General features: G+C 44.7%; 1 protein-coding gene across 1 annotated transcript in view; it reads right to left on the bottom strand.

Annotated features, from left to right (window-relative positions):
* Positions 1-22,565, bottom strand: part of LOC137535496 (zinc finger protein 605-like) — a 46,307-nt gene extending 23,742 nt beyond the window's left edge. The window contains exons 1-4 of the mRNA XM_068257330.1: positions 22,528-22,565; positions 17,925-18,044; positions 17,665-17,799; positions 17,456-17,579 (exon numbers count right to left, since the gene is read on the bottom strand). Of these exons, the coding sequence (XP_068113431.1) occupies positions 17,456-17,579; positions 17,665-17,799; positions 17,925-18,020 (355 nt within the window). The 5' untranslated portion in view covers positions 18,021-18,044; positions 22,528-22,565. The remainder of the gene's footprint in view (positions 1-17,455; positions 17,580-17,664; positions 17,800-17,924; positions 18,045-22,527) is intronic.
* Positions 22,566-22,997: the final 432 nt, after the last annotated feature.

Genomic DNA, 22,997 nt, shown 5'->3' with positions numbered 1-22,997 from the left:
TGGGGAAATTGGGCTAAGGAAGTCTTTTGTTGGGTGTGGGTACTATAGTGGATGTTGGATCTCTGGAAAAGGAATTGCTTTGAAATCTGTAAGTGTCAACAGGATATTTGTTGTTCTCAAGATTATGACAAGCGTTCGGTGATGTCACAAACGGGGAAAGTGCATTAGTTCCTGGGGGCTGGACATTAAATGCCCCAGGGGACACTTCGGACTATTTAAGCTGGCCCAGGACAGCCACCGGTATCTTCTCTCGGAGGTAGCGAATAGCTAGGGATGATCGCGACTCCTGGTCGAAACGGCGTCCTCCCGTCAAACAACGTTCTAACCTAAGCTGGTAACGTTCTTTTTTCCCCCGTTTATTTTTACGCAAATATCCGTGTGTGTTATCTTTGTAACTCTTAATTTTGTAACTTTTTTACTTAGTCTTTTTGTAATCTTTTGTATATATTAAGTTCTGCATTGTTCTATGTTTTTATGGAATATTAAATCGTTATTTAATAAGCTTGACTTCTGCGGTACTAAACTAACACTCATAGCCTAGAAGAGATTGAAGTGCAACTGTGTATAGTCCATGCCTATTTGTACGCTTGAGCAACACTACCATATGAAATTGTAACTGCATTGTGTGTGGGGGCGTTTGTCATACGTTGGCCTAAAGCGCGCAGCTGACCCAACGTACGAAAAACGCCAGTGCGAGTAGCGACAGCAGAGTGGCTAACAGTATCGTTCGGAACGACTGTTAGGGGTTTTGCTTCATTACAGTGTAAGATTGCAACTGTGTGTGGGTGCGTGGCGTTCTCGTATTCGGCCTAAGCGCAAAGCTGACCCAAATACGAAAACGCAGATTGCGTGTTTAGCCCTCGACAGCTGAGGGGACGTGTCTAGCGAACCGCTAGTGGTGGCAGTGAGAAGTGTTCTGGGGGGTCACAGCCTTGTTTGTAGCTTAAATAAGGCTGCTCCCCGCTTGATCTGGTCAAACCCGCAGTCGGGAACCGCATACGCAGGCGTGCCGCGGGTCGGTTCCTGACATATAGTATATAGGAATTGTGAGGATAAATGTTTTAATGAGATCTATTATCTGTGTTGTATTTTATGCATGTTAAGCACTTGCCCATAGATATTCACTCTCCACGATCGCTGTTATTAATTATAATTGCCTGATACGCAGTTTTCGCTGCACCAAATACGATACTACATTAATGCCGTTTTCGTCGCATTAGCCACAACATAATAAAGATTTTATTTAACCATGCGCCGTTATCGTGGCACCCACCACAGTAGCGTGTAACATTACTATTTACGCGTGGAACTCGGAAGTGTGAGGTGCTGATATGCATAGGGCCGACGTCATCGGTGACACAAACTGGAAGTACTATGCTGGACATTGCCATGAATGGCTGGATCGATCTGGGTCTACAGTGCTTGCCCGCCCGCTCTGGTTTACTCCCCTGAAGACTGCAGATTGCCGAAACTAGTCGGGACAAGAGCGCAGGGCTGTGGAGTCGGAGGGTCGGAGCAATTTTGGGTACCTGGAGTCGGAGTCGGGAAAAAATGCACCGACTCCTTTATGGACTTTAAACTGTAATTAAAATAGAAAATATGATAAAATGTTCTATTTCTCAGATAATAGTCATCATAAATAATTTATATATACAGTAATAGCCGTGCTTAGTCCACAAAAATGAAATAAACCAATCAAAATTAGTTACTTGTGCTGCTTCAATAAAGCAGTCCACGTATTTTTAAAGTCAGATACACACATCTGATTGTGACTGTACAGTATATATGATGTGTACACAGGAATCTCTTATATACAGTGGCTTGCAAAAGTATTCAGCCCCCTTGAAGTTTTCCACATTTTGTCATATTACTGCCACAAACATAAATCAATTTAATTGGAATTTCACATGAAAGACCAACACAAAGTGGTTTACATGTGAGAAGTGGATCGAAAATCATACATGGTTCCAAACATTTTTTACAAATCAATAACTGCAAAGTGGGGTGTGCGTAATTATTCAGCCCCCTTTGGTCTGAGTGCAGTCAGTTGCCCATAGACCTTGCCTGATGAGTGCTAATGACTAAATAGAGTGCACCTGTGTGTAATCTAATGTCAGTACAAATACAGCTGCTCTGTGATGGCCTCAGAGGTTGTCTAAGAGAATATTGGGAGCAACAACACCATGAAGTCCAAAGAACACACCAGACAGGTCAGGGATAAAGTTATTGAGAAATTTAAAGCAGGCTTAGGCTACAAAAAGATTTCCAAAGCCTTGAACATCCCACGGAGCACTGTTCAAGCGATCATTCAGAAATGGAAGGAGTATGGCACAACTGTAAACCTACCAAGACAAGGCCATCCACCTAAACTCACAGGCCAAACAAGGAGAGCGCTGATCAGTCAAGAGGCCCATGGTGACTCTGGACGAGATGCAGAGATCTACAGCTCAGGTGGGGGAATCTGTCCATAGGACAACTATTAGTTGTGCACTGCACAAAGTTGGCTCTTATGGAAGAGTGACAAGAAGAAAGCCATTGTTAACAGAAAAGCATAATAAGTCCCGTTTGCAGTTTGCCACACGCCATGTGGGGGACACAGCAAACATGTGGAAGAAGGTGCTCTGGTCGGATGAGACCAAAATGGAACTTTTTGGTCAAAATGCAAAACTCTGTGTGGCAGAAAACTAACACTGCACATCACTCAGAACACACCATCACCACTGTCAAATATGGTGGTGGCAGCATCATGCTCGGGGGGTGCATCTCTTCATCTGGGACAGGCAAGCTGGTCAGAGTTGATAGGAAGGTGGATGGAGGCAAATACAGGGCAATCTTGGAAGAAAACCTCTTGGAGTCTGCAAAAGACTTAAGACTGGGGCGGAGGATCACCTTCCAGCAGGACAACGACCCTAAACTTAAAGCCAGGGCAACAATGGAATGGTTTAAAACAAAACATATCTATGTGTTAGAATGGCCCAGTCAAAGTCCAGATCTAAATCCAATCAAGAATCTGTGGCAAGATCTGAAAGCTGCTGTTCACAAACTCTGTCCATCTAATCTGACTGAGCTGGAGCTGTTTTGCAAAGAAGAATGGGCAAGGATTTCAGTCTCTAAATGTGCAAAGCTGGTAGAGACATACCCTAAAAGACCGGCAGCTGTAATTGCAGCAAAAGGTGGTTCTACAAAGTATTGACTCAGGGGGTCGAATAATTACGCACACCCCACTTTGCAGTTATTGATTTGTAAAAAATGTTTGGAATAATGTATGATTTTTGTTCCACTTCTCACGTGTACACCACTTTGTATTGGTCTTTCACGTGGAATTCCAATAACATTGATTCATGTTTGTGGCAGTAATGTGACAAAATGTGGAAAACTTCAAGGGGGCCGAATACTTTTGCAAGCCACTGTATACTAAATAACATCTATGCTGTAAGAATAAAGCCTGATGTGTAGCCGTGTCACTAATAGGGATGGTGAATGCGATTAAAATAATTCTGCGTTGATGCTGATTTATGCAAATGTATGCACTATCTTTGCTCATGAAATCAAATAATTTGATAAGTTGTTAAAATTTGGTTTGGTGACTACGAATTAATGGGTACCTGAGAAAGATGAAAAGAAAAAAGTTTTATACAAACCTGGGGTTTCCTCCAGCCCCCTTCAGGCTTATCAGTCCCTTGCTGTCCTCCGCCAACACCTGGATCTTCTGCTATGAGTTCTGGTAATTCAGCCAGTCAGCGCAGTCCGGCCACCTGCCGCTCCTACAGCCAGGAACATTCTGCACCTGCACAATAGGTGAGTGTGTGCATGAGCACTACGCCCGACTGGCTTAAGTACCTGGACTCATAGCAGAAGATCTAGGTGGCGGAGGACTCTCATGCTGGTGTGTGACAAGGTAACGTACAGAGATATATATATATATATATATATATATATATATATAAAAGTACAAAGGTGTAACCTGGTTCAGTCAGAACTTGTGCACAAGTTAGATTACCAAGGAGTGGAATCACCAGGCAATCTCATAGTCAATAAACAGGCAGAGTCGTAACGTAATCAGATGTCAGTCGTATTGTGAGGATCAGACAAAACGTAATCAGATTCAGGCCGGGTCGAGCACGGGTATCGGATGGCTAGAGGTACAGAATCGTCAGGCAAGAGCGAAGTCAAAAGGCAGGCAAAAGTCGGTACACAGATAAATATACAATAATAATCAAATACGAAAATAACAAACGACTGACTAACTGGAGTACATATATATTGTGCGTCTACACAACACATTAATGCATCTCACAAAGGCTTTCTAGCTAGACCTGAAATCAGCGAACTGAGTAGTATCAAGGCCAGTGGATGCTGAAGACACAGGCTGTAAATACAACCTCCAAGATTAGCAGTCACTCCCTCATTGAGTGACGTCACAAGGATATCCCACTGCTGGCCGCCTAAACCCTCCTCCTGAGCCTATAAGGCTCACTCAGACTTGCGCGTGCGCGACCCGGAAGACACTGCCAGAGGGATGCCGCCGGAGGATGCTTGCTGTGAAGTCCCGCCGCTCGCCCGGACCACGCTGGAGACGCTGCGGGACCTACCGCCGGAAGGTAAGGGTGTTACAAAGCAGTAATATATTAGACTGAACTAGACTCAGTGGCTCAATCCTGGACTAGGAGAGCTGGTGCCGATGCACTCCTCCACGCAGGTGCACCACCCCTGCTCCACACAGTGATACTTAAATCTGATAGAAGGAGGCACACCACAGGCTTGAACTTGCGTTCAGTTTATTGCATGTCGATACACTACATGTTTCGGGCTCCGCCCTTCATCAGGTGTAACCACCTACCTCCACCACCTTCAATTTATACTGCTAACCCCGCCCATTAGGGGTGGGTCAGACTCACCACGTGAGAATACTAATTTCAAACATACGCTATTGACATAGGATAATCCCCTGTTAATTCACAGGTTCTATAAATTCCCCATACATATAGGATCAATACTATATGGAAAAAATACTGTATGAAAAAAATGTTTGATAAAAAAAATATAAAAAAAATATAATGAGAACAGTAAACAACGGTAAATAAAAAAGTCACTTGTACAGGGCACTACCCCGTGGGGTCTAAGGGTGTTACAAGGACAGCGAGGGACTGATTACTGAAGGCGGCTGGAGGAACCCCCAGGTATGTATAAAACTTGAATTTCCTCTGTCTCAGGTTTACTTTGTTACACAGTAGTACTATACTCTACATATGCACTCCCCACAGAGCTGCAGGGAATCCACTGAGAATGTTGTGCACATTGAACACAGAGGTGTTGTCTATCACCAATAAACCTGGTTCAGATTGTGCATGAAGAATGTGTAATAGAGGAAGAATCTCCTCATTCCCCTGCAGAGTACCTGCACATCACTCTTACGTGTACCCACAGTTATATTACCTAGGGCCTGATCCATGCTCAGATAGTGCATGAAGAATGTGTAGTAGAGGAAGAATAGCCTCATTCCCCTGCAGAGTACCTGCACATCACTCTTACATGTACCCACAGTTACATTGCCTAGGGCCTGATAGATGTTCTTTGTTCCGGTCTGTACCTTTTTCAAGTACTCTTACCAAGGACTAGTTTTAGTCTATGACTAAAGGGAATAAATATAGTAGTCTACATATCCTTCTTACTTCAGTTGTCTTTTAAAATTCCTAAGCGTTGGCAGTTAAGAGACGAATTTCATGTTACATACTTTCAATCAACAAGATTGTAATATGCAAATTAGAGGAGTCAAAGTTGAGGAGTCGGAGTTGGTGGAATCCTAAACTAAGGAGTCGGAGTCGGTGGATTTTTGTACCGACTCCACAGCCCTGAGCGGGCAGCACACACCAGGGTCGCTTATAGAGGACACGTAGTACCACACTGGGTGGGAAGCAATATACGCCAAAAGGGGGTCCTAAGTGGATTAGGACCCTCGTGAAGTAAGTGCACCCCTTGGCCTGCCTTTTATCCAGAATTAGAATTGTTTAAACCCACTGAAAACATCCCTGTCTTATGTCGTTGCACTGTGAGTGCATATACAGGTGGTGGCAAATGGGAACATACACATCGGTAAAGAAATATCAAGAAGAATATATCAGCGCTGTGACTACTGCACTACTATTGCCTACTTGGATAGAAGGATTTCTCCTTACACAGCTGCCATATTTTCCTTTTATCCATTTCGCTTGGGGCGCCACAGTTATTACATATATATTGATGACATATTTTGCATGTGGGCGGGGCCACATTCGTCCCTTGATGCCTTTATAGCAGAGATAATGACTTGTAATGAGGATATAAAATGTACTGTCCATAGTTTGGATAAACAGATACCATTTTTGGATGTTATGGTTGTCAGAGATGGCAGTACTTTGAAAACCGACCTCTATACTAAGCCGACGGATGTCAACCTCCTTCTCCACTTCGGGAGTTTTCACCCGTTGGTGACTAAGAGGTCGATTCCAACAAGTCAACTGAAAAGAGTGCAGACAATTGTGTCAGACCAGCTGCAGAGAGATATTAGGATTAATGAGATGAAAAAGAAATTTGTGCAGAGGGGCTGCCTGGGTGAAGTAGTGCAGGGGGCTATGGTGAGACTTACAGATGGCTCTAGAAAGAGACACCGTAGAAATGTTTCTGACAGGATACCTTTTGTTTCTAAATTCAATACAGAAAGTGATAATATAGCAAGAGTCATCAAACGACATTGGCATCTACCGTCAGACAGCTTTCCACAAATTAATGAGTTTAAAAATGTCCCGATTTTTTCATACAAAAAATCTCCATCTTTGAGAGATAAACTGGTACATGCAGATATCAGTAAGAGTGGATCTGGCCGGCGTGGACTGACCCGCAGGGGCACTTTTCCATGCTTAAACTGGGTTCATTGCAGTTCAGTGATTGAAGGGGATGAGATAGGACACCCCTACAGGGGTGCCAAGTGTAAGATTAACCATTTCAGCCCGCAGGAATTTTTCACCTCATGCATCAGAGCAATTTTCACCTCCCATTTATTCGCTAATAACTTTATCACTACTTATTGATCTATATCTTGTTTTTTCCGCCACTAATTAGGCTTTCTTTGGGTGGTACATTTTGCTAAGAATTATTTTTTTATGAATGCATTTTAACAGGAATATTATGAAAAAATTGAAAAAAGTCATTTCTCAGTTTTCGGCCGTTATAGCTTTAAAATAATACATGCTACCATAATTAAAACCTATGTATTTTATTTGCCCGTTTGTCTTGGTTATTACACCATTTAAATTTTGTCTGTATCACAATGTATGGCACCAATATTTTATTTGGAAATAAAGGTGCATTTTTTCAGTTTTGCATCCATCTCTATTTACAAGCTAATAATTTAAAAATTGTTCGTCGTATACCCCTTCACATGCATATTTAAAAAGTTCAGACCCTTAGGTAACTATTTATGTTTTTGTTTTTTTTTTAATTGTATTTTTTTTTTCATTAAAAATTTTATTTGGGGAGGCGCATGCGTGCGGGGTTGGTGATGGCTGCCTGATCTCACCCTCGTGCTTCACACGGAGCAATATCCCGGCATAGCTCTCAGCATACCGCGCTTCTGTTGCTCCCTCCACTGGAAATAGCCGTAGGAATACCTGCCGCACACTTCAGGCATAATGGCGACTGGAAATAAGCTTCGCTCAAGCCAAAAATCAAACAGATCCTCTTCTCGCTCAGGCAAGGCCCGCGCTCCACGAGGCTCTGCTCTCTCCGATGTAATGGTGGATGATCACGCAGATGGCTATGCTTCAGAAGACAGCCGAGAATTCTCTGATGGAGAGCGCTCATCTCCCCCGAGGATGAAACAAGATTTTCTGGCCAAGATAAGTGGGGTGATCCATAAAGAAGTCATTGCCGCTAACAAACAACTGGGCAACGACTTGCTGAAAGAGATCCGGATTCTATCGCAGAGAACCTCCTCTCTGGAGGACCGCATGGACAACGCCACCACAGTACTAGAAGGGCATGAAGAAGAAGTCCTCAAACTACAAGAGGAAATACTTACCTTGAAAAGACAAGCTGAGGACAGCGAGAACAGATCAAGAAGGGGCAATCTGCGTATCAGGGGTCTCCCGGAATCCATCACGGATATCCCGGGTACTGTTACAGAACTCCTGCAGGAGCTGGTCCCTGAAGTGCCCGTTGAAAGACTGGAGCTGGATCGGGTCCACCGAGCTCTCTCGGCCAAGAAGGCTGATGGTCCCCCGAGAGACATAGTGATGAAATTCTTATATTACAAGACAAAGGAACAGGTCCTGGAGGCTTCTAGGGCGGCCCAATCACTCTCATTCCAAGGGCATAGCTACCAAATCTATGGAGATCTTTCTCTAGCAACACTGCTTAGACGCAAAGAAATGAAACCCTATCTACAGATCCTGCGGGACAGACAAGTGAAATACCGATGGGGATTCCCATTCTCGATGTCTTTCACTATGAACAACCGTACCTACACCGCAATCACCGTGCAAGAGCTGCAAGAGCATTTCCAAACCCTGGATCTCCCTCTTCCTCCACCACCACCCTCTCCGGCCAAAACACCCTCCTTGCCATCTTCACAAAGAAGCCTTTCTAGCTTACCTCTCATACCCTCGGGAACCCCGAAAGAGCAAAGGCAGAAGAAACGGAGATCTACTGCACTTAAAGAGCTATCTTCGCAAGTTTTCCAGGATGTCGCCTGATTGAGATAAGTGCCACCAGCAGTGTTATATCTGCTTTATCCTCATCCTTTGTCACTACTGTTTTGTGACATTCCCCACGGGTTCATTACCACCCAGTAAAGGGGCTCTTGTTATGTTCCCCTATGTTTAATGTTTAACCTTTGGGGATATTTTGACACAGTTAGTTGTCAGTTAGACTTTGACAATGTTCGATTTGAAATATAGCTCTGTATTACACTATTTCCTGGAGCCATTTTGTCCCATGTGGCCAAGCCTAACGGCTGTGACTCCCCCCCTCCCCCTTCTTCACCAACAAGTACTTTGTTTCCGGCCACAAAAGAATTGTTCCCTCTGCGGAAGACACTTGATCTTCAACATCAGCCCCCGACCCAGTCTACAGCATACTCATAGACTGACCTCCTCAATATGCCATGCTGCAAATACCACGATTACTCTATTTTACTAAAACTTCTGCCGCTGGACTCTTAATTTATATATAATTTATAGGAGGTACTTCTTTAAAATGCCAATTAGATATACGCAAATAGGGCTTAAGCTAACAAACAGCTAAAATGTTCTCTTCTAGGCTAAATATCTAAGTGACTCCTCTGGTAAACACCCCGCTAAAGTTTTTATATTATATAACCCTAATGTCTCCTGTCATGTACTCAATTTAGAAACTAGTAAATAATAGACACTACCGTTGTGCTTCTGTATATATGAACCTGAAAGTAACCCCTAGAGTGTTAAACTGCGTGCCAGCATACACAAGGGTTGAATGCTTTACAGAAATACCCCTACCTCCCCCCGGCCACCTCTCCCTCTTCCCTAACTATATTTATCCCTCTCCCCTTCCCAATCCTATTAGGGTTAATTTTATTTTGCATCAAAATGTAAGCTCACATTAACACCGTGTGTTATTATCTATATGAGACAATGCGCGGGCTGGACACAGGAGGGCACTGTAGCACCATTAAAACAATAAAGGTTCCAGCTTCTGCATTGCCCTCTGTGGGCAAAATTCCATCAGCTTAGTAACCATTAACCTCTTAAAAGCTACGCTTCTAAATAAACTCATGTATACTAACACGACTCCCACCTACCTATGCAACAGCTTTCTAGGGCTTGGCCCGCGCAGTGTACTTATGTTACATGTTGGCCCAATCTCACTATAGCAGTAGCTGCTAGATTCTTACGCGATGCAGCTATTTGAGAGGTACCCTATACTATTGATTGCATTTGCGCTGATATGGCTTCACCTAATGAACAGCTAAATATGTATATCTTCAGGTTGCATACCTAAGCGGCTCACACGGTCATTAATCTGCTATGCTACTATATTGAATGACCCTAATACCTTCTTTCACGCATTCAAATTAAAAACGGTTGATACTACTACTATGCCTCTATACATGCGATTTTGAAATTAACCTTTGTAATGTCAAACCGTATAATATCACAGTTAAAAGGTCAACTGTATTACAGAGATATCTCTACCTCTCCCCTGCTACCTTTCCCTACTCCCCAACTACCTCCTCCCCTCTTCCCTCCCCAAACCCATCAGGGTAAATCTTATTTTGTATCAAAATGTATACTTAAGTCAACACCGTGTGTTAATTATGGGCTATGTAATGCAGTGCGCAGGCTAGACACAAGAGGGCACCACAGCACCACTAAAACAAATAAGGCCCTTGCTTTTACAATATCCTCTGCGGACAAAGTTTCTCCACCCCCGTAGATTATCCGTATTTACCACCTGAACCTGAAATTCACCATCAACCTCTTAAAAGTGCCACACCTAACTAAACTTAGGCACCTTACCATGACCCTCACTTATCTTAAGTTGCGCCCTTCTGGTGTTTGGCCTGTGCAATGCAACTTTGTTATATTCTAAGAATTATACGATCCCCACCGCCCCCCCATTCTGGGACAAACAGGGTCTCTTAGGAATGTATGCTTCTCTCGAGTTGCAAACACAACTCCCTCCATTAGGTGATGAAGGACACATATACCAGTATGTACTGACCTCCCTCCTAATGTCTGAACGCGGGTTTTACCTCCACGAAGTTAATGCTTATCTGACATATCAAAGTCAAAGCCATTTACCATTCCCAAGGTCTATATATATCCTACTCAGCTAACTTCATAGTCTTTCATCCCTCAATCTGTTAGCTCCATACAGGCTACCTTATCGAATAGAAGCCTATCATAACAAAGTTTATTTTCTTCTCCTCGGTTGTTACTTCTGTTAAGTTACCTGAACCCCCTTCCTACTAAACCACAGTTGCTAACTATTCTCTTCAAGTTACGTATGCTGGAATCTTTAGCACATCAAATTTCTTCAATAATGCCGGGATCCGCCCCGTGTGTGATCCATGCTCCTCCACTTGTCCCTTGACGGAACATATCCATCGAGGACACACATACTCTGATACCCCTGGTACTTGTACCACCGGTATCAATACCACCTAGATAGGGTAGCTCTTGTTGAGTTTATACCCTATCACAATGTGTAAGTTTACTTACTCCAAACTTGCTCCTTCTTTTTTTACTTTCTTTTCAACCCCCTCTTCTTCTCCTTCTTATGACCACACGACGGGAGCGGGGTGCCCCCCCTCTCTTTTCTCAATTCATCCCCCATGAACTCTCCTCTAAAAATTGTCTCAATTAATGCCCAGGGACTTAACTCCCCTCTAAAAAGAACCAAGGCCTTCCAATACTTCAAACGGTCTCAAGCCGACATCATCTGCATCCAGGAAACACATTTTATACAGAACCATGAGCCCAAATTCCTCTACAAGGACTATAGACAGGTCTACTATGCTAGCGCTCAGGTCAAAAAACGTGGTGTATTGATTGCTATTAGAAATAACTTGAGCTTCTCTCTTACTAAGTCGGTCTCGGATCCGGAAGGTAGGTACATCTTACTGGTTGGCACTTTACAAGATGACCCATTTACCATTATCTCCTACTATGCCCCTAACGATAAGCAGGCTCCCTTCATCTCACATCTTCTCAATGTAGTAAATAAACATAGCAAAGGATTTCTCCTTATTTGTGGAGACACCAACCACTGTCTACACCCGTTCTGGGATAAACAAACGCCGAAAGGGGTCTCAGACTCAGGGAATACGAAACAGACTGAAATAATTAGGTCAGCGTTCAAGTCGCTTAAATTAACTGATATTTGGCGAGAGCTGAATCCTTGTAAGAAGGAATTCACATTCTATTCAAGTGCCCACTCCTCCTTTTCCAGAATTGATCATTGCTGGACTCTATCCTCCCTGCTACCCTCAATCAAATCAGCTAAAATTTGTCCTACGCCTTGGTCTGACCATAACATGTATGTTATTGTGCTTTCCTCTCTGATTCAACGCCCAACTGAATTCCGCTGGACCTTGAATCAATATCTCCTCACAGATGAAAATATCATACAACAGATAAGTGAAAAATTAACTGAATATTTTACTCTCAACGGTCTTGACCCAGACATCCCTGCCCTAACGGTATGGGAAGCCCACAAGGCAGTAATTAGAGGCACTTTTATTCAAATCGCTTCCAGAAGGAAAAAAGAAAAACAGCAGGTACTATCAAAACTAGAGGAAAAGTTTACAGAAGCACACACGTTATTTAGGGAAGCCCCTTCTCCGGACAACAAAAAAGAACTTTTAAAAGCTGAAACATCACTTAATCTCGCTCTGACGGAGTCGGCAGAGAAACAACTTACCTCTGCTAAATTAAAATTTTATCTTAAATGTAATAAGCCGGACACTTTGCTAGCTAATAGACTAAGACAATCGGACTTGTCCTTCAAGCCCATCTCCTTACAGACCGAGCATAACCAACTGTCTGCCAACCCTATTAAAATTGTCGAAACTTTCCGCTCTAATCTTGAAAAACTATACAACTCCCCTGACAAAGCCTCTCCCCCGCAGATTAGAGACTTTTTATCCAAAATACCTCTTCCAGCACTCCCCGAGGGACTGAGGGAATCCCTAGACAAGGAAATCTCTTTACTGGAGGTCCAACAAGTAATAAACCATCTCAAATTAAATAAACAACCAGGACCAGATGGTTTCAGGGCCGTTTATTACAAGAAGTTCAGCAAGATTTTGTCCCCACATCTAGTTAAAGCTTTCATTAACATCCTTAAGGGGGCGAAATTTCATCAAGAAACCATTTCAGCACTTATCAGTATGATCCCCAAACCAAATACTAACCCGCAAATCTGGTCTAACTACCGTCCCATCTCCCTACTAAACTTGGACATCAAAATTCTGGCCAAGATCCTGGCTAATCGCCTAAATACCGAAATCACTACCCTCATACATAATGACCAGGTAGGCTTTATGCCCCAAAGGCAAGCTGGTGATGGTGTTCGCAGACTAACGCATCTAATTTATCATGCCTATCTCACCTCTACCCCAGCAATGTTACTGGCGCTAGATATCACAAAGGCCTTCGATTCTGTAGCATGGCCATACCTGTTAGCTGTGTTACAGCACTGGGGTTTCGGTGAGAACATGATCAATTGGATCAAGGCCTTGTATTCTACGCCATCAGCAGCAATTTCATATCAAGGATTCAGATCATCCCCCTTCCACATTACACGTGGTACTTGTCAGGGGTGCCCCTTATCCCCACTACTTTTCCCCTTACTTATTGAGCCTTTAGCCATTCTGATCCGTAATTCTCCAGATATTCATGGCATACAGGTAGGCAGTAACATACATAAAATCGCTCTATTTGCGGACGATCTTACCATGTGTATTACTCGCCCTACCAAATCCTTACTCGCTTTAAATAAAATGTTAGCACAATTCGGGAACATTTCGGGACTACATATCAACCCCACAAAATCAAAAGCACTAAACATTTCCTTACCCCCGACATTAATGCAAGCTCTTCAAGACACTTTTGAATTCCAAATTGAGGACTGCAAACTCCCATACTTAGGCATATACCTCACTAGCTCCTATGATACATTATTCCGCTATAATTACCCCTCATTGTCCCGGGAGCTTAGTGAGATGCTGGAGTGCTGGAAGAGGTATTCAATCTCATGGATGGGCAGAATTGCAGCTGTCAAAATGACTTTCCTCCCCAAGCTCCTCTATGTGTTTCGGTTACTCCCGGTACCCGTCCCCTCTACATTTATCGAAACCCTGCAAAAAAAAGTTAACAACTTTATCTGGGGTCCCAAGAAGCCCCGCTTCAAAAGAAAATACCTACTTCTGCAATGCTCAAACGGAGGCTTAGGTGTTCCTAACTTAAAACTATATTATAAGGCTGCCCAGCTGGCCTCATTGACCAGCTGGCATGCCAATGCAGGGAAGCACTCTTGGGTGAGTATAGAGGAGCATATTATTCACCCTATCAAAATACAAAATCTCCTCTGGATCTCTCCCTCCGAACGCAATAAAATCTCTAACCCCATACTCCAAAACTCACTTGTAATATGGGATAGTTGCAAATATTCAGGGAAGCTAATATCCCCACATTGACCTCTGGTTTCCTTCCTAGGCAACCCATCCTTTCCAGCTGGATTATCATCCCCTGCTAGCTATCACTGGTGGTCTAGAGCTAAACTAACGAGAGTTTGGGACCTCACCACGGATCAAGGAATAAAATCACTGGATTACTTAAAAGAGAAACATAACTTACCCCAAGGGGAAATTTTCAGATACCGACAGATAACTCACTTCATGAAATCTAACTTGCCCGATAACTCCTCTCCTTCATGTAGAACAGCATACGAAGCAATATGTGCAACAAACCCCTTTTCCCCTGGGGTACTCTCCATGATATATAAAGACTTGACACGAACACTAGCAGAACGGAAACCAGAATATATAATAAAATGGGAAAAAGAATTGGGAGTGAGTATAGCAAACGAAGACCTACAGGATATTTGGAACAATATCCCCCGGGTATCTGTGAATGCTGACCTAATTGAAGTTAATTATAAGCTGCTACTCAGGTGGTACCTAGTCCCACAAAGGTTGGCAAAAATCAAACCAAATTCAACGCCAAACTGCTTCAGGGGTTGTGCAACGGTGGGTACCCACACCCACACGTGGTGGAAATGTAAAAAAGCAAATAGACTGTGGATAAGGGTTTGTACGTGGGCCTCATCACTGCTTAACACCCCCATCCCTAAAAATCCTATTCATACACTTTTGGGCCTTCCGTATCCGAGCCTGACCTCTACTCAGAATGCTCTAGTTAACTTTATCTTCACAGCCACAAAATTAGTAATAGCAGCCTCCTGGAACACCACAACCCTATCCTTTAATCAAGTTAAACAGAGACTTTGTCGCATCCTATTTTTTTAGAAACTTAAAGCTAAAATAATGGATACGATGAAAAAGTTTAATAAGATATGGGCTCCCCTTACCAATTATATTCTTGGGCCTGAACCAATTGTATAATCAGGACGTTATTGATTATACCCATCTGGGCTAACAAGTTAAATCAGAAACTTTTACTTCAATTGTGAGGAAAATTGGTGGGCCCCCGCTCTCGTGGTCTCGATCTTCTTCTTTTCTACCCCTTTCTAACCCCCTTCTATTTCTCTCTCTCTCTCTTCTCCCCTTCTCAATTACCTTAATATAGGTACTGGAAATCTAACTCGATATAACGCTAACCCCAGCTAACCCTTTATCTCAAGAATCCACTAAGATGCTAGAGCAATCCCTTAAAGGTCGGTAATGTCGATCCTGTCTCACTGGAGATAGGACCTCAAAAGCCTACAGGCGTAAATAGGGGAGGGTAGCCCCGCCCAGCCGTTTCGGTTGAGTGAGTGGGCGGTTGCTGCCACCCCCAAATGGGTTATCAAACCTCTTAGTACTCAGCTCTTGAGCATCTAACTAGCTCGCTAGGGCACATTTCCTCTACACGCTAAATTTCGGGTCAGGGTTTCATATCTCCCACAAGCTCACGTAGTATTGTGACCCAGGTCGTTATATCATATTTATCCAGAGACGTATTTCACATGCATTACTGTTATACTTGTATAAAGTTATGTACTTCAAAGTTACTACTGTACCTGTAAACTTGTTCTGATTCTATTTTAAAATCAATAAAAATTATTGAAAGTAAAAAAAAAAAATTTTATTTGGGTAATTTTTGGGGGTTGGAAAATAAACAGTTAATTTTTAATGTTATAATATGTGTAAAATGGTATGTAAAATGTTTGTAGACGTAGTTTTACTATTTGGCCACAAGATGTGAGTTTTTTTTTTTCTGCTTCTGCTAACCGGAAACACAAGGAGGATGGGGAAACTTTTTTTTTTTGCAGAAAAACTGAAGCCTCTAGTAAGAGAGCTTAGGTTTTTCTGCTGGGGACACGGATCGGTGATTGGGATCCAATGTTCCCGTTCACTGATCCCAGGGCTACCGAAGGTCAGCACAGGGGCACACCCGCGATCGCCCGTGGGAGCGTGCCAAAGCACGGCATCGCAGCAGAGCAGCCGCCTGGATGTGAGGGTCACGTCCAGGCGGCTGAAATGGTTAAGGGCTGTTATACCTGTGAATCTATGTTTGTTGTATATGCGCTAAAGTGCCCCTGCGGCTTGATTTATGTCGGCCAGACCACCCAAAAAATGAAGGTGCGTCTCTCCGCTCATAAGCATGCTACTAGAGAGAAACGTATGGAACAATCAGTAGCATATCATTTTGCACAAGCTGCACATTCACTTAGTCAGCTTAGATCTATGATATTGGAGCAGGTATTACCACCTAGAAGAGGGGGAAATCAGGTAAAAAAATGATTATATAGGGAAGCTCACTAGATTAAAAAAACAAAAACTAGATTTGATGGAACCTAGTGGCTTAAATAGGGAATTGGACTTGATACCGTTTATGATATGTTGTTTAGTTAAATATGGTGTTTACCTCTAGTAGCCATCTGTATTATGATTATTATTTTTCTTTGCTTTTTAATTTTATTCTTGGTTCATTTATTTCATTTTTTATTATTTATTATTCTTTGTAAAGAAGTATTCATTTTTATCTTGGGGAGCCCCCTTGCAGAATCCCCTGCACTGTGCGATTTAAATAGTGAATGAGACATGTTGTTGCAGGATACATATATGTAGCTTGGTTTATTTGGTGTTGTGGGTCTTCCTGTTGTCTGCAGTGGTCTCCGCTGCTCTGCTCCCATTTAATATCACAGTGGGGTAGAGTAGGAGCCTGTGCGCAATCTCTAAGGGGCGGTGCGCAGAGTTCCGCTTCTGCCCCATTGGTCGCTTAGCGCGTGGGAGTGTAGGCGGCTTAGCGCTGCCTTTGCTCTGCACTACTCGCCGCAATTCCCCATCAGGTCCGACGTGTTCGCGACATCTCTAGTTTTCAGCAGAATCTCAATATAGTAAGCTCCAAGAGACCAGGAAAAGTAGTTTACTACATCAGAAGTCAATTGGTTATACATTGTATATTTATGCCGACACATTTGCTGGGACCTGAAGACTGAGTTTACTATAGCCAAAGGTTTACTATATCAGAGTTTACTATAATGAGATTCTACTGTATTAGATTATGGGGGATCTAGGAGGACAATACCGGGAATAAAGAGGACCTGTACATCTCTCTGGTGGGTTTCTGTTATTGGATCCATCTGTAGGAAACACACACTGACTGAATACATTGTCTCTGAGTGTTTAGAAGATGATGGGGAGATTTAGGGAGACACCCCCCCCCCCCCCCCCCCCCCCATATTGGTCTCTCAAAAAATGAAAATCTCATCTTACCCGGTGATGTGAGGGGCGGCTGATTCTCCATCATGACGTCCTTGTAGAGGTCCTGGTGTCCTTCTATATACTGCCACTCCTCCATGGAGAAACAGACGGTGACATCCTGGCATCTTATGAAAACCTGACACACACAATGATACAGTCACCACCCAGACACACCACTTGTTGTTACTGGATAATATCCCATAATTCCCAGCACCGCTCACCTCTCCTGTCAGCAGCTCTATCATCTTCCTGGTGACTTCCAGAATCTTCTGCTTGTTGTGTCTCTCAGATATCAGGGAATGAGGTGGGGGCACTGTGATGGTCACATGATCACCAGACTTCACTGGAGGAAAACTCTGAATAGAAAGAGCAATAGTAATGTCACAAGACCTTCCCACAATCCTCCTCACCTCTGCAGCCAAGTATATGTTTTATTAATAAATAAGACTGATGTCATGTGAAATCCCAGAATCTTCCTCACCTCTCCAGTTAGCAGACAGATGATCTCCAGGGTGAGGTTGAATATCCTCTCAGTCATGTGACTCTGGTCCTCATCCATCCTCAGTGATGTGGTCATGTGATCTGTACAGGATGCTGCTGTCTTTTAGATAGTAAAGGGAGAATAATATAGGTTACACAGTTGTCACTATACTCACAGTGTGCTGCAGTCCTGTCCTCCCTCTGCCTCCTCTCCAGCTGGCCTCCTCTCCTCACAGCCCCCTCCCACTGTTACCATTCCTGTGATGTTACAGCAGTGCTGGTAGTGGTAGATGGATGAGGATATGAGGAGAGGCGGAGACTGAGGCTAATGGGAGCAGAGGACTGGAGCACACTGTGACAGCTAGCTATAAGCCAATGTAATCCTTCCTTTTACTACTCTGCATGGAGGTGGGGGAAGGGAGTAATACTGGAGTGTGGGCATGGCTATACTGGGGAAGAAATGGCATTACTGGGGTGGGGGACATTATATACTGGAAGATAATGGCAATGCTGGGGGACACTGGGGGGACATGGCTATACTGGGGAAGAAATGGCATTACTGGGGTAGGGGACATTACATACTGGAGGATAATGGTAATGCTGGGGGACACAGGGGGACATGGCTATACTGGGAAAGAAATGGCATTACTGGGGTGGGGGACACTACATACTAGAGGATAATGGGGTGCGGCAGCCAGAATTATCCACTCCTTCCATCGCTCCACCAGGGCGGCTCCCCTCCGTGAATCCCTCCACTGGCTTCCTATCCAGGCCACAATCAGATTCAAGATATTGTGTCTGACCTACAAATTCGTCCACAAAACCTGTCCAACCTACATTTCTGATTTTACTCAGAGATACACACCAAGCCGCTCACTCCGCTCCTCTAATTAACTTCGCCTGACCGTCCCCCGCATCACCCAGTCCCATGCACGCCCCCAGGACTTCTCAAGAGCCGCTCCAACACTATGGAACTCCCTACCTCCACCCATTAGGGCAGCCCCCTCCTTCAATACCTTCAAGAAGGCCCTCAAAACTCACCTTTTCACTCTGGCCTACTACCCCTCACAATTGCTCTAAACCAGTGGTTCCCAACCTTTTCCGGCCCGGGGAACACTGTCTGACCAAATTTTCCTCCGGGGAACGGCGCGGGGGGGGTCGGATGGTGGGATGCGGCCCCCGGTTGTTTGCGCGACCTAGTGGACAGTGCGGTGCGCAGCAGGCTATGGGGGGGGGGGGCCTGGGGTGCGGCTGCATAGCTAGCATAGTTGCCCCAGTGTAGGGAGTTTAGTTGTCTCAGTGTAGCTAGTATAGTGCCCCAGTATAGCCAGTATAGTGCCCCAGTATAGTGCCCCAGTATAGCTAGTATAGTGCCCCAGTATAGCCCCCCAGTATAGCTAGTATAGCGCCCCAGTATAGCCAGTATAGTGCCCCAGTATAGCCAGTATAGTGCCCCAGTATAGCCAGTATAGCGCCCCAGTATAGCTAGTATAGTGCCCCAGTATAGCCAGAATAGTGCCCCAGTATAGCTAGTATAGTGCCCCAGAATAGTGCCCCAGTATAGCCAGTATAGTGCCCCAGTATAGCCCCCCCCAGTATAGCTAGTATAGTGCCCCAGTATAGCTAGTATAGTGCCCCAGTATAGCCAGTATAGTGGCCCCAGTATAGCCAGAATAGTGCCCCCAGTATAGCTGTGCCCCAGAATAGTGCCCCTGTATAGCCAGTATAGTGCCCCAGTATAGCTAGTATAGTGCCCCAGAATAGTGCCCCAGTATAGCCAGTATAGTGCCCCAGAATAGTGCCCCAGTATAGCCAGTATAGTGCCCCCAGTATAGCCATTATAGTGCCCCCAGTATAGCCAGTATAGTGCCCCAGTATAGCGCCCCAGTATAGCCAGAATAGTGCCCCAGTATAGCTAGTATAGTGCCCCAGAATAGTGCCCCAGTATAGTCAGTATAGTGCCCCAGGATAGCCGGTATAGTGCCCCGGTATAGTGCCCCCCGCCCGTCCCCGCCGCTGTTATTACCTTAACAGCTGCCGCTCCTCCCCTCTCCGGCGCGTGTATATTCAAGCAGCGTATCTCCGGCTGCTCTGTGTGATGCGGAAGGAAGCAGGGCATCGGCTTCCTGTTACGGCGATATGTATCGCCGTTACTATGGAAACCGAGCCCTGCCTCCTGCGCATCACACAGAGCAGCCGGAGATACGCTGCTAGAATAAACACATGCGCTGGAGAGGGGAGAGCGGCCGCTGCTAAGGTAAAAACAGCAGCGGCCGCGGGGACGTGCGGGTAGGAGGGATAAGAGGACGGCACACCAGGCAACGCCGCGGAACACTGGTTGAAAAACACTGCTCTAAACCCACAGCTGAACTCTGGTCCCCTACCTCTCGTGTCCCTACCTCTCCCTCTAGATTGTAAGCCTTTGGGCAGGGTCCTCCTCCTTTTGTGTCCTAACTGATCATGCACCTCCATTACTGTAAACCCAGGCTATGCATTTGAGTGAACCTAACTTGCCTCATCTCCATGCTCCCCTCCAGTGACTGACTAAGCATTACCTTGTACTCATACTGTGTTGTGTGATCTGGTTTTCTTGTATTCCTGTATTGTCATATTGCTGTATGTGACCCCTAAATATTGTCTGTAACCTAAATTAATGTCCAGCGCTGCGTAATATGTTAGCACTTTATAAATACAATAAATAATAATAATAATGCTGGGGACACAGGGAGGACATGGCTATACTGGGAAAGAAATGGCATTACTGGGGTGGGGGACATTACATACTGGATGATAATGGCAATGCTGGGGACACAGGGAGGACATGGCTATTACTGGGAAAGAAATGGCATTACTGGGGTGGGGGACACTACATACTAGAGCAGGCATGGGCAACCTTGGCCCTCCAGCTGTTAAGGAACTACAAATCCCACAATGCATTTGCCTTTATGAGTCATGACTGTGGCTGTCAGACTGCTGCAATGCATTGTGGGACTTGTAGTTCCTCAACAGCTGGAGGGCCAAGTTTGCCCATGCCTGTACTAGAGGATAATGCCAATGCTGGGGACACAGGGAGGACATAGATAAAATGGGAAAGAAATGGCATTACTGGAGTGGGGGACATTACATACTGGAGGATAATAGCAATGCTGGGAACACAGGGAGTACATGGCTACACTGGGAAAAAATGGCATTACTGGGTGGGGGACATTACATACTGGAGGATAATGGCAATGCTGAGGGACACAGGGGGGACATGGCTATACTGGGAAAGAAATGGCATTACTGGGGTGGGGGACATTACATACTGGAGGATAATGGCAATGCTGGGGGACACAGGGGGACATGGCTACACTGGGAAAGAAATGACATTACTGGGGTAGAGGACATTACATACTGGAGGATAATGGCAATGCTGGGGGACACAGTGAAAACATGGCTATACTGCGAAAGAATTGGGATTACTGGGGTGGGGGACATTACATACTGGAGGATAATAGCAATGCTGGGGGACACAGGGGGACATGGCTACACTGGGAAAGAAATGACATTACTGGGGTAGAGGACATTACATACTGGAGGATAATGGCAATGCTGGGGGACACAGTGAAAACATGGCTATACTGGGGAAGAATTGGCATTACTGGTGTGGGGGGACATTACATACTGGAGGAAAATGGCAATGCAGAAGGACACAGGGAAGACATGCAAAACAAATGGCATTACTGGGGTCTGGGACATTACATACTGGAAGATAATGACACTGGGGCAGCACCGGGGGGACATGGCATTACTGGAGTAATGTGGTAATCAGAGACCTCGCTCTTCTTCCTCACTGTTCCCCTAGTGCTGGCTTCTGCTGATCGTGTCATCAGCAGAATCCGACCACTATGGGAACAGTGAGAAGGAAGAGAGGCCTGTGCTTGCTGCTGGAATCCATGGATCAGGTGAGCTCCTGCTAGTATTTATGCAAAGAGGTGGAGGATGTGGGTGGGTGTGAAGGAGGATGGGGGTGAGCAGAGGACACGGGAGCTACCTATACTGGGGGCACCTTTACCTAGCTATCTATATGGGGGCAGCTATACCTGGCTAGCTATACTGGGGGCAGCTATACCTGGCTAGCTATACTGAGTGCACCTTTACTGAGCTATCTATATGGGGGCAGCTATACCTGGCAAGCTATACTGGGGGCACATTTACCTAGCTATATATATGGGGGCAGCTATACCTGGCTAGCTATACCGTGGCACCTTTACTGAGCTATCTATATGGGGGCAGCTATACCTGGCTAGCTATACTGGGGGAAGTTATACCTGGCTAGCTATACTGAGTGCACCTTTATCTAGCTATCTATATGGGGGCAGCTATACCTAGCTATCTATATGGGGGCAGCTATACCTAGCTATCTATATGGGGGCAGCTATACCTAGCTAGCTATACTGCGGCACCTTTACATAGATATCTATATGGGGGCAGCTATACCTGGATAGCTATACTGAGGGAACCATTACCTAGCTACCTATATGTGGGCAGTTATACCTGGATAGCTATACTGGGGGCCCCTTTACCTTTCATCTGCTAATATATAACAACAATCACATAATTACCTTCTCCAGCCGTGTGTTCTCTCCACTTCCTGCAACTTCTCTTCCTGCTGTGATACATCACTTCCTGCCTATGTTACATCATGTCCTGTGTGTGAGGTTGCCATCTTGTGGTGAATAGACTAACTGCAGCCTCTGATTGTGGAATTTCCTGCACTTAGCAATCTACTGTAGTATTATTATTATTATTATTATTATTGTTGTTGTTTCTTGCAGCAGACTGGGAGGAAGAGGCAGAATTGCTGGAGAAATATTTTGGACTGGGATGTCTATTTTAAATATGATGAAAAAAGACAGAGGGGCGGGGAGAGGTGGAGATTGACTGGAGAGGAGGCGGAGCCACTGCACACAGCTCTGCCGCTTCCAGGAAGAAAAATTCTGTGATCGCAGAATCTATTTAGGGCATTTCTGGGGGACATGACACTCGCTCTGCCGCGGGGATTCGGCAAAACAACTTGGATTTTAATGCTGCA

This window comes from Hyperolius riggenbachi, chromosome 10 (genome assembly GCF_040937935.1).
Source record: "Hyperolius riggenbachi isolate aHypRig1 chromosome 10, aHypRig1.pri, whole genome shotgun sequence".
NCBI classification, from domain to species: Eukaryota; Metazoa; Chordata; class Amphibia; order Anura; family Hyperoliidae; genus Hyperolius; species Hyperolius riggenbachi.
Note: the sequence above shows the minus strand (reverse complement) of the source record. Positions and strands in the feature narration are given on the sequence as shown.